Source organism: Poecilia reticulata, unplaced genomic scaffold, assembly GCF_000633615.1.
Source record: "Poecilia reticulata strain Guanapo unplaced genomic scaffold, Guppy_female_1.0+MT scaffold_545, whole genome shotgun sequence".
NCBI classification, from domain to species: domain Eukaryota; kingdom Metazoa; phylum Chordata; class Actinopteri; order Cyprinodontiformes; family Poeciliidae; genus Poecilia; species Poecilia reticulata.
In genome coordinates, this window is record NW_007615302.1 from 1 (window position 1) to 11,670 (window position 11,670).

General features: G+C 37.2%; 1 protein-coding gene across 2 annotated transcripts; it reads right to left on the bottom strand.

Annotated features, from left to right (window-relative positions):
- Nucleotides 1-247: 247 nt before the first annotated feature.
- On the bottom strand, nucleotides 248-11,144 carry acp1 (acid phosphatase 1). 2 transcript variants are annotated; one of them, XM_008403389.2, is made up of 6 exons: nucleotides 11,040-11,144; nucleotides 10,056-10,129; nucleotides 8,711-8,824; nucleotides 3,034-3,095; nucleotides 2,173-2,278; nucleotides 248-762 (listed from the first exon to the last, which is right to left on the bottom strand). In XM_008403389.2, the coding sequence occupies exons 1-6, from the start codon at nucleotides 11,080-11,082 to the stop codon at nucleotides 754-756; spliced, it is 408 nt and encodes a 135-aa protein (XP_008401611.1). In that variant the 5' UTR covers nucleotides 11,083-11,144; the 3' UTR covers nucleotides 248-753. The 2 variants fall into 2 exon arrangements, with proteins under 2 accessions (XP_008401611.1, XP_008401610.1); XM_008403388.2 differs by lacking the exon at nucleotides 8,711-8,824 and adding an exon at nucleotides 8,890-9,003 and having other exon boundaries at nucleotides 267-762.
- Between the last annotated feature and the right edge of the window lie 526 nt (nucleotides 11,145-11,670).

Genomic DNA, 11,670 nt, shown 5'->3' on the forward strand with positions numbered 1-11,670 from the left:
CATCTGTGCTAACAGTTTCCATGTTGCGAAATGGAAACAGGCTGAAATAAAAGACCTTGTTGCACTGGTGAGACTGATCCTGCCTCCTTGGGGGGAAAAAAAAGAGATTCTTTGAGACTTTTATATGTTTAACCAGAGCTACACACAACCCACACACACACACGCACACACACACATATATATATATATATATATATAGTTCCTGTCATAAATAAATAATAAAATATAATTGCAACTTTAGCATAAGGTGGTTTTAAAACATTTTGACTTGGAGGGACTAAATGCAAATACATGCCAACTTCAAAAAAAAAAAAAAAAAAAATCAAAACAAAGTCACTGTTCCTTTACTTCACAACTATTGAAATTGTCTTTGTCTCTTACATACTATCTAAATAGAACACATTTAGGTTTGTGTTTATGACATGCTAAAATGTGAAAAAAGTTCAAGGAGTATGAATACTGTGAAATTACTGTGAAATTGCTCAGCTGGGAGAATTTTGCTCCAAACTATAGGTGGTGTCACAAGTCTTTATGATGGATGTTGGAGGAAAAGCTCAGACCACAAATATGTGAACTAATTTGGGTGCAGTTGCCATCTGACAAAACACAAGATTAGAGATCGCTATTAAATTTTGCACACCTAGTACACAATCTGTTGAGGAGCAGAACGTAACTGACCCAATTTGGATAATGAACAGCAAAACCCTAAAGGAGGAAATGATGCGCTTTGTAAGGCGGCTGCAAGGCTTATCCTCATCCCTCCTGCAGAGAATAAAGAAACACATGTCTCCATTTATTTTGACACGGTGACACTGATTGTCATGCTGCTAACAACAAATGGGTTATTGGCGGCAGTCCACAACCAAAGTGGTGTTAAATATTCAAAGGAAAACCACAAAGTATATCAGCAGCTCTGGTAAGTAGAGCTAGAAAGCCCCTGAATGCTGCGCAATAAAGCGAGGCGTCCAAACCACGCCTAATATAACTGTCCACATTTATATATTGAGCCACAATGTCTTCCTCCAGCCATGACCCTAACAACATGATAACCGTTTTATTTAGGGCTGGCGTTCCAAGTAGAGTAACTGAGCCGACGAAAACAGAAACAAACACATCATACACAGCCAACAACGATCTGCAGAACCTCTTCAAGACCACACATGACATTAGTTATTTATTGTGAGATTATTCTAAATACTTTCAGGAAACATAAGATTTACCAGTTGTCAGCGATATGTCGTGAAGGTATATCAGTGTGTTATCAATGCTTTTGTGTGCTCTGAAACCTTCCACTACTTCTGCCTTTTTTCATTCACAACCCTAAGGAAATATAAAAAGGATTCAAGAAAACCCAGTCCGAATCATCTGGCTGGGATTCCCACTGCTGAGAGAGTATGTAAAGAACCAAAGAGACGAGCCAGCCGCAGATCGTGGAAAGCCAAACCAATCGGAAACCAAAAAAAAAAAAGACAAAGTACTTTTGTTGCAGTCCAAGTAATTACAGTTCTGGAAAAAAAAAGAAAAGAAAAAAAAAGCCACTGCAATGAGCACAGGTCTGGAAAGGTTGTGAAACATGTTTTTTGAAGCTAGTAATTGATCCGTTTTATAACCGCAGTCTGCACTGTTTTGCTTTGGAGCTGATTATTGCAAGAAACGTGCTTATAAAAGATTGAATGTCTCCCTTTGGACTCTGAATTCTCTCTAGAGCTACCACATGCACCTGAACACGGCAAAGTTCACCCAAAGACAAAAATACTAACAAAAACACTATCCAAAATGTTGGATAACAAAAAATAAAAATAAAAAAAGAAGCAGCCAGTAAATCATCAGTTTTGTACGTGGAGCAATATGGTGCACATGACTTTTCTTAATATATAGTGGGAAGGTAAATGTATAAAATTCAATAAGAGAGGATGTGACTGAATAATAAAAACGTATGAACCGTATTAGTTCTGTTGCTTTGTTTGCAGACATTTGAAGGCAAAAATGTACAGAGACAAGAAAAACAGGCCTGCAGCCACACTCGTTTGTTTTAAACAGCCGTGTTCAAGACACAACCGCATCAAATTTAGGAACAATTTAATACTCAGAAATCTTGAAAATAAAGCACATGAGCACATGTGATTTTGTTCTAAAACTGAGCCAGGGAAAACAATTTAATTGAATACTTACATAATATGGGTCTTTGATGATCCGCTGGTTCTGAGGATCATATGAACCGAGAAGCTCGATCTTTGCTGTGGAGTTTTTCACAGACTTGGCCTTCTTGTTCAAGTCACTGTAAAGAAAAAAAATGTAAACTCATTCGAAGCAGAGATGAATAAATCTAAAGGTTTCAGCATGCAGCCTCCTTATAATAAACATCCATGTGGTCAGTCCTGCCTGCCTGAAATCCTTATAGAAATTTTACAGTTGCTTTATGTCAAGGCAAACCTCTGTGCAAAAGTTAGAGAAAGTAATGTGCAACAAAAACAAAAAAAAAAAAAATCAATATCAACACATCTCTACTACTTTAGAATGTCAAATCTAAAACAGTACAAACATGAAGACAAACAATTAATGAACTCTTTGTCAGACAATAAAAATATGTGGGAGGAAGAAGGAGGAAGAAAAAATGGCTAAAGAGCAAAGACGAGGCATCCAAAGAACTCAGTAAGCAGCTTACAGATCAGATCTGCCATAGGCATGTGATCTCAAAATGATCCCTAAACGTTCAAAGTAGCAAAAAAATATCCCTCCCTATGACCTTTCAAAAGAGCTTAAGAAAGGCTATTGCTCATTAAAGGGAGGCATTAACAGGGGAGTAAGTTGTAGCTCAAAGTTACCAACGTTTCTTTCTTTCTTTTTCTTTTTTTTATGTGAATGAGCAGCATAGATTCTCAACGCAACACAAGTCCATTCTGAGGGAGTGTTTTCTCACCAAGACGAGACACTTAAAACATGACCCGGTGTTTTCAGTGCCTGCGTGTCGTCAAGCTGCGATCGACACTCGGAAGGGAAAATAAACAACGCTGCGAGCCGGAATAACTGTACCTCAGGTTGCTCTCGTCCATGCAGAGTATGTATTCAAAGTTCATGAAGTCATCTTTGGTCACCTGGAAGTGGGACAGAAAAGCAGAAAAAGGCAAATGTTAGTTTTGGCTCTCAGTGGAAACACGGTGAGGTGAGAGAGGCTCCCGCTGGGCTTTCAGAGAGAGGGGAGAATCCTCAGCAGAAACTATCAATTATTGTTAAGCAAAAACTTCTTTCATCCATATTTCATAATAAAAAAATAACCCCACCCCAAGATTAAATAACTTAATTCACAGATTAAACACAGAAATTCAGTGATTTACACAGAAGCAACAGTTTTAAATAACCAACTCTATTCAGCAAAATCATCTTTACATTTTATTGTGCATGCAATAATTATTGGCTAAACCACCACAATAACTTGGTCAAGAAATTTGGGTTAATTTTTAAACACAGATTACAAAAAAAATCCCACACATACACTGCTGTGAAAAAGGATTCGCTTCATTACACATTTGTGCTTTTGTTCCCCCAGGCGTAAAAATTCTCTTTGTAATGCTTCCTAGATGTTAATCACTTTGTTTTTGATCTTAAATTTCTGTGTATGATGGCGCTTTATGTCAGACAATTTTAATATCTTGGTTGCATGGGTCTGGCAGCAATTATTTTCGGGATATGCTTAAATGGCAAAGAAAGGAAATGGCAACTGAGAAACAGGTGAAAAAGAAATATTTTCTTTTAGACAATGCTACTCATGTAGGAGGAAATTAATTGTTACAGCTGAATATTCAAACAAATGAATATTCTCACTCTCCTAAACCTCGTCCTCACACATGGTGGTAGTGTGTGCCTGTTGAGGTGTGAGCTCAAAGCTGACCAGGCGCTCTCACAGTTTAAATGAAGCGGTGATAATCCGCCGTTTAAGAAAGAAAGTTCTCTTTACAAGTCCGACGGGGATCTTGGACTGATTTGAGTGGAAAAAATGTGAGTGAGCAGGGAGGATCCTATTGAAAATAAGGAGTAAGTGGAGTAAGACATAAGTTTCAAACCGCTAGATAAAACTCCTGATAAAGCCATGCTGAGATGGTACTGCTCTGTGCAAAAATAAACCGGTTTGCCTTTTAAAAGTGAACTCTTTCACCTGCAGAGTTTAGAATAGCGCAAGTATAGGAAGCATCTTATTGTTTCAGAGCACTTGAACTGTCATCATAATGTATTACTGTTTTATTTAGAGTGATACAATCAGCTTTTTATATATATAAAATGCAGTGCTCCAAAATTTTTCATGGGAAAACATTGATAGTAATTAGCATCTATCAGCAGAACTTGTCTGTTTCACTGAACTGGGCCTGCTTTAATAGAAAACAAAAAAAAATAAAACTAAATGGATTCAAAACATAGAACAACCTCTGTAAAATTAAATAAGACTCACAGATCATTAATCAAAAAGTGTCCATCTATCCAGAGATGCATCCAATGTGTAAGAAATGTCAGAATTTAGAATAGGTTTGTTTTTTGTCCAAAGCTTTAATGCTATTGGCATTTTGTTTTTGAAATTTCATATTACGCCTGATATTCATACATAATAAAGAACATTTTGACAAATCAAAGCAATCTGTGTTGCTCATAGGGGCAAAGAGATGGATCCCTACATGTGGAAGGACAAATCTGTTCCCTCTGTCAGAATCTGGACTGTAGACCTTGACGATAAACTTCACTTGGAGAGTACAAGACATTCACTGAAAGACAACTTTAGGCAATTTAAAGAATCTAGAAACCTATCAGATCATATCCCATGGTTACAATCACAACACAACACTGCCCTGCAGCACTCTAGGCTACCAGGAGGTTTGTCAGCAGATGGTCTCACTGGGTTGAGGCGGGCTGATAAGGCCATCAACATGGATAACTCCTTTTCTGATTTACTCTAGTTATAAATAAAAATTGTATTTATTGGTGTGAATCAGGATTATGCAGCACCAGGAACAACCTTTTAGATCAGGGGTCCCCAAACTTTTTCCTGTGAGGGCCACATAACTTTTCCCTTCTCTGGTGGGGGGCCGGAGTCAGTTTGTAACAGAAAAAGTGTGACGATTGCAGGAGTGCCTAAACGTAAAAATGTATTGTTTTCCAGAAAGCACAATCAAATAACCCTCTGGGTTCTTTAAAAAAAAAAAAATCCACGAAATAACACTATTTATTAAATAAATACCGTATTTTCCGGACTATAAGCTGCAACCCCAAAGTAAAAAAACAAAACAAAAACGGTAAACATACATATATAAGCCGCAGATATCTCTGCCGCTCCAGGTTTTCCACAACGATGTAGCAGCAGCAGATGGGGGCGGACACCCAAAATTTGAGTCATAACAGGTCAATTGAATATCACATTTATTACAGATGAAAAAGAAAAAGTTGTCAAGTTTAGATTTAACTGAACTGATTACGGTAGTTTCCGAACGGTAAATGTAACAGTAAGTGTGCTGATCCTTCGTGTCTGCTACTAGCATGTGCTAAATAAAAATGGGCGCTTCCTTCTTCTTCTTTATCATTGTCTTCTTATTCTTCTTCTTCAGATTTCAACGGCAGCTTGCATCCATTATTGTTGCACTACTGCAATCTACTGGGTCCTAATATCTATACCTCAAATTCTCATAATGATCCCAGTATTTAAAAAAACAAAAAATCTTCTTTTTCCCATCAATGCTATTTAACTGATCAACAATATTCTCAAAGTTCAATGTTCTATTAAAACCTAATTCCGCGGCTTATAGTTTGGAAAATACGGTATATGAAAAGAAATCTAAATTCTCTCTGGTATTGTTTAGGGGGCCGGACCAAATGTGGAGGCGGGCCGGATCCGGCCCGTGGGCCGTAGCTTGGGGACCACGGTTTTAGATGAAAAGCTAAAAGCCTTCAAATAAATTCAATTTTTACTGAAGTAGAATAATCTCACACTGGAAAAAAAACACACAATTTTGTGAAAAAAATATCAAGAAATTAGAGCACGTTACAAAAACCCAAAAGCTTCACAATTATTGGTTCCCCAGCTGTACATTTCTTATGTATCCCTCCTTTTGCCATCAGGGCAGCATTCGGTCTTCTCCTACGACATTAAACTATTTTAGATGACTATGGCCTCTTTCTTTAGATCTGGGACTGAGGTCGTCATGGAAAAAGGCTGATTCTGTGTCTCGTGAGAAACTAAATGGTCCCTCATTTTCAGTTCACTGGTGGATTTTATTTAAGTCTTTTTCTGCAATCACAAAGCTTGGAATCAATATATGGTAGAACATCAGAGTTTATCTATAATGCATTCACACTGTATGTTCACATTGCATTTAGCCAGTTAGTTGGCCTTAAGCTGCCCTTAATGCCCCCAATACATTTATATTTTTAGATGCTATAAATACGGAATATTGGAACAATGGCAAATAAAGAATAAGAGTGTGGAAAATCATAATTTATAGTGTTATTGCAATGTAAATAACCCAGAATACATCATATTTTAGTGCTTTTTTTAAATCAACATTTATGATTAACTTCCATTTTGAGTTTTGATGCTTTTAATTTGAAGGAACTACTTTCTGCTCAACTGTTAGCGCAAAGGCAGCAGAACAGCAAACAAAAGACAAAAGTTAAGTTGTAACAGAGATTATAAAAATCTCTTATTAGACATCCCTGTGATAGACTAACAGAAAATGGCCTCTGATGTTTGTAAAAGTCTCTAAAAACTATAAGATAAAGAAGTTACTTATATTACAAAAAGAAGATGTGATTTTGTTACGAAAATAAAATGTTTTATTTCGGGGATTCTCTATCCATCTTTAGCAGAGGTGCCAATACATCTCTTTATCTGGAGCTGCTAAATCCTTCCTACCTATGACAAATATTTCAATTTAATTTTAGACATTTCAATACCACAGCATTAATAGAACCTCTCACCAACAGATGGTTTAATGATTAAAAAAACAACAAAAAAAACAATATTTGGTCAAAAACATATTTGTACTCTCGGTCGTGGTGGAGAGGAATCGACTCCAAAAAATATATTTGTCCAACATCAAAACTTAAAAGATGATAAGCAAAATTAATGTGATTAAGGAGGATCGTGGTATTTTGGCTAAAGTTGCTCATTCCTCAAATGTTGACACAATGATAACATATTAACAAGGACGGAATCAAAATTTCAGCTCTCCTAAATCTATAGTCTTGCTGTTTTTTTGATAAGAGAAAAAAACATTCCACATTACTTGTTGTAGATGTCATCTGAGAATGTTTGTCTCGTAAAGAAAGAAAAAAACCCTCTTGTTTATTTGGGGATGCTATGGTCTCCAGGCAATATCCCAATTGGCCAATTTGCTTATTTGGAGATAAGCCTTACCAGAAGTTCAACTAAGTAGAACGGTGGAAGCAAAGAGAAGTGAGAGAAATAGGAAGAACGGACTGATAAAGGAAAAAGAGAAAAAGCTTGTCGAAGCTCATTGTGTGGATTTGGTTGAGATTAAGCCAGCGGTCTAGCCTTCTGATTTAAGCAGATTAAATGTGAGCCTGACTGAATGGGTTTATTGTGGGACAACGCAAGGAGACAGGAGATCTCAGGCAAAGGGTCAGACACCAGAGATGTCTCACGACAGAAGAGGGGAAAAAAGTGTTATAAGGTGATGGAAGATGGGGATGAGCCAGCATCACATAAAGCTTAAAGTCCTAAGATAAGTTTATGACTGGTTTCTAACTTCTGCTAAAATTGGAACATTATTTGAAAAGGACGCAGCTAAGATGGGAACGACTATATGTCATTAACTCTGCAGATATGAACATACTGTATTGAGCAACATTTTAGCATGTCAACAAGATTTATATTTTTATAAACAATGGTTATAATAAGTATTTTAAGGTCTTCGCTGCAAAGTAGATTTAAATAAGCCACATCCCATCACAACCATGAATAGCCTATTGCAATTTACATCATAACATCTCAGTCTGATCAACTTTTTGATTTTTACCAGGTCACTCCATAAACTTTTGTTATTCTTTTCTTAAAGTATTCAGAGTTGGACTATTTGGTGTGCTTTGTATGACAATCTCCCTGAATTACTAAGTTCATGAACCAATAGCTGGACATTCCCCTTCAGAAGTGTGAAAAATCCTCCGGGTCTTTAAGCAGAAAGGCAACCCCAAGCCATAAATCTTCTACCACAATTTGACTATTGGTGGTAAGCCCTTTTCAAAAAAACTTTTGTTAATTTCATGCCAGATATCACAAGATGTGCATCATCAACTCATAGAATATTTTTTTAAAGTGTTGAGGATCCCTGAGGGCTTTTTTTATTTGCAGATATGGATCTCCCCGTGGATTTCAATGCACGAAGACCATTTCACTCCGGTCTCCTTTAATTATGAACACTGACTTCAGCTGAAGCAAATGAAGCCTAAAGTGTGTTATTATTTCTCGATGAGTGTGTTGATGCACTTTTGCAGTAATTCTGGTCAGCCAGATACTCTTCTGTAGGTTCACAGCTCTACTTTTTCTTCATTTATGGGAATGACACACACAATTAAAAAAAAAAGAAAAGAAAAAAAAACAATCTGCAGCTCTGCTGGTTGCTACTAATGTTACAGGAAAATGGCAAATAACAGAAAATTATCAGAAAACACACTAAAGAGGTGAGTGGCGCCACGGATCATCCAGTTGTACCTGTCGAGCCCTATGGCTTGTCTCAATGCCATGATTCCTCAGGCAAGCCAGACCACGGGTGTCCGGTGAGCTGCCTGTATTCCAGTCAGATGTGGCACCACTGTCTATGACCCACTGCAAGAACAGAGCACAGAAAGGGGCCGCTAGCTACCGCTACGTGTAGAAGAGCGTGGTCGTACCTGCCTGGCCACATGACTCATGGGCACACCATGTCTCTTCATGCAGGCTTGACCGCGGTGGTCTGGAGTGTTTCCTATTTCATAGGTGGAGGTGGCAGCACTGTCTATCCTCCACTAGGCAAATCAGGGCATGGAGAATAACAATAGATAAGAACTGGGTCATAATGTCAAATGAGCAGAAGTTGAAGATGGTTTAGAATTTGGTGTTTTGAATACCTATAAGGATCATTGATTCATTTTTTAACTTAGTTAAACAAGTACACAAAAAGTGTAGAACATTTCTGATGACATCTTTATCTGATTTATTATACAGAATACTTACATGTACCGTATTTTCCACACTATAAGGCGCACCTGAAAACCTTCAATTTCCTCAAAAGCCGACAGTGCGCCTTATATATGGGCCAATATTGAGCCACAACAGGTCTAGCAACTACATTAAGCAGCCGCCGACTTCATTTTCGCCCGTAGAAGAAGAAGCGCACTGTGCATGCTGGGATAGTTGTCAGAACTCCGGTTTGTTAATAAAGTTTAACTGACCCATCTACCTACCGACCGTCTAGAATCAGGTCGTCTGCAGGTCATTTAGCACCACGTTCTCCACGAACATGCTGTGCGCGAACGGAGAAGGGTGACCATTGTCCGGCCACGCCCCGGCCCAGTAGCAGAAGGCTCTCCTCGCCGACCGGAGTCAGACTGTTTTGTTGATATTCACTTTAGTGCAGCTCCATCTAGTGGATGCATAACGTAACTCCAGCCTCTCCTGCAGCGTCTATTCTATGCACCTTATAATGCGGTGCACATTACATATGAAAAAAGTTTTAAAATAGGCCATTCATTGAAGGTGCGCCTTATAATCTGGTGCGCCTTATAGTGCGGAAAATACGGTATAATAAATCATAAAAACATGAGGTCAATACTTCTTTAAGCTTTCAAAGGTATCGACATCTTCAACAAAATATGATTTTGGAGACAGTTAAAGCATCTGCAAACACTGTGAAACTAGAACATAGTTTGCACACTGTAATTCCTATAGCCAAATTACTAAAATATTTCAATATATTCCTTACTACATTTGCAATAGCAAATCAGCATAAAAGATGGATATTTTACACATTTTTTAAACAGTTGAAAAGAATGTATCAATTAAATGCAGATGACTTTACCTTATCAACCACTCCAGAATCTGTTGCCATTTTCCTAAACACAGCTTCGGCAATGGGAGACCTGCAAATATTCCCTGTGTAAAATTACAATGAGTATTAATAGGATGTTTCAATATTGTAATATCCTAATTACATTCTCTTAAAGAGTGTAGTGTGATTTGATCAAAACTTTGACTAACCCAATCCTATTTTCTGGCATCTGATGAAATATTAACCAAAAAACTATTGTTGAGTTCAATTTTAACAAAACCTGGTGTGGAAATTGTTTATTGTGGGGGGAAAAAAGCAGTCCAGTTAGTTATAAAAATACACAAACTTAATCATCAACAAAATGCATATATCTTTTAGCCATTCCTCCTCAAACAAAAGTGTACAAATATCAAACAATGAAACGAACAAATATGGGGTAATTATATAAATTAGGAGCTAAAATGCTGGACCATCATACTGGGTTTATGCAAGTAAACAGCAGCGTGACTTCCCGTAGGTGGAATGCAGAATGCTTCCTTGTCAATGTTGATTTTCCAGAAATAGGTTTTGGTCATGGTAAGCTAATTTACAGCACGAGTTTGGATGTGGCACTAAATTTTGTAGGGGATTTAAGCCTATAAACGAGTTTTATGAAAAACTGTAGATTAACATGTCAACTTAATTAATGTTCAGAGTGGCAATGAAAACGGTGAAACCAAAACTAAAATGTCAATCCGGTTTACTGTCTCTATGACATTAAGTTCAAAATGTTCAAAATGTAGTTATAACGTTAAAACGTGTTTTATGAGCAAAGGCTATTTCATGTAAGCTTTATGGCCCCGAAGAGCAACTTTAATAACAGTACAGTGGAGACAAGCTAGCTGGAAATGTGACGCTAACCCGGTTTTAAGAAATAAACAAGTGAACCAATGAAAGCATAGAAGTTTGCATTTATTCTATATGTTGTGTTTTATTTAAACATTGTTGCTGATATGTTGTAAAAGACGCTCTTACCCAGACAAACGAACAGAACTGACTTCGAACCGGTGGCCGCCATGTTGCTGAGTAGTCTCCTGAATTACGTGACAGTGGGTGACCAGCTTCTGCCTGAGCAAAAGTAAGCTCTCAGGCGAAATCACAAAAAACTAAATCTCTTATTTTGTGACGGGGGGAGAAGGTTGTTAATTTTGTATTTTGGTGGTAACCACATTTTTTTTTTACGAAAAACAAAGAAATAAATGTAGAAAAAAAGACTGAAAAATAATCATGACTTAATGTAGTGCATGCCTGAAGATTTGAAGAAAATGTACAAGTCCTCAAAAAATTTGCATAAATTTCATTATTTTCCATAATGTAATGATAAAAATTAAACTGTCATATATTTTAGATTCATTGCACACCAACTGAAATATTTCAAGTCTTTTATTGTTTTAATACTGATGATTTTGGCATACTGCTCATGAAAACCCAAAATTCCTATCTCAAACAATTCGCATATTTCATCCGACCAATAAAAGAAAAATGTTTTAATACCAAAAAAGTCAACCTTCAAATAATAATTATGTTCAGTTATGCACTCAATACTTGGTCAGGAATCCTTTTGCAGCCTTCAATGCGGCGTGGCATGGAGGCAATCAGCCTGTGG

Excerpts from the sequence above, each read along its gene's own strand:
- acp1 (XM_008403389.2), bottom strand. The coding sequence starts at position 11,082 with ATGGCGGCCACCGGTTCGAAGTCAGTTCTGTTCGTTTGTCTGG. Across the intron at positions 10,130-11,039 it reads AGTTCTGTTCGTTTGTCTGG|GGAATATTTGCAGGTCTCCC; the intron begins GTAAGAGCGTCT and ends AATTTTACACAG. Across the intron at positions 3,096-8,710 it reads CAAGCCATAGGGCTCGACAG|GTGACCAAAGATGACTTCAT; the intron begins GTACAACTGGAT and ends TCCCACTTCCAG.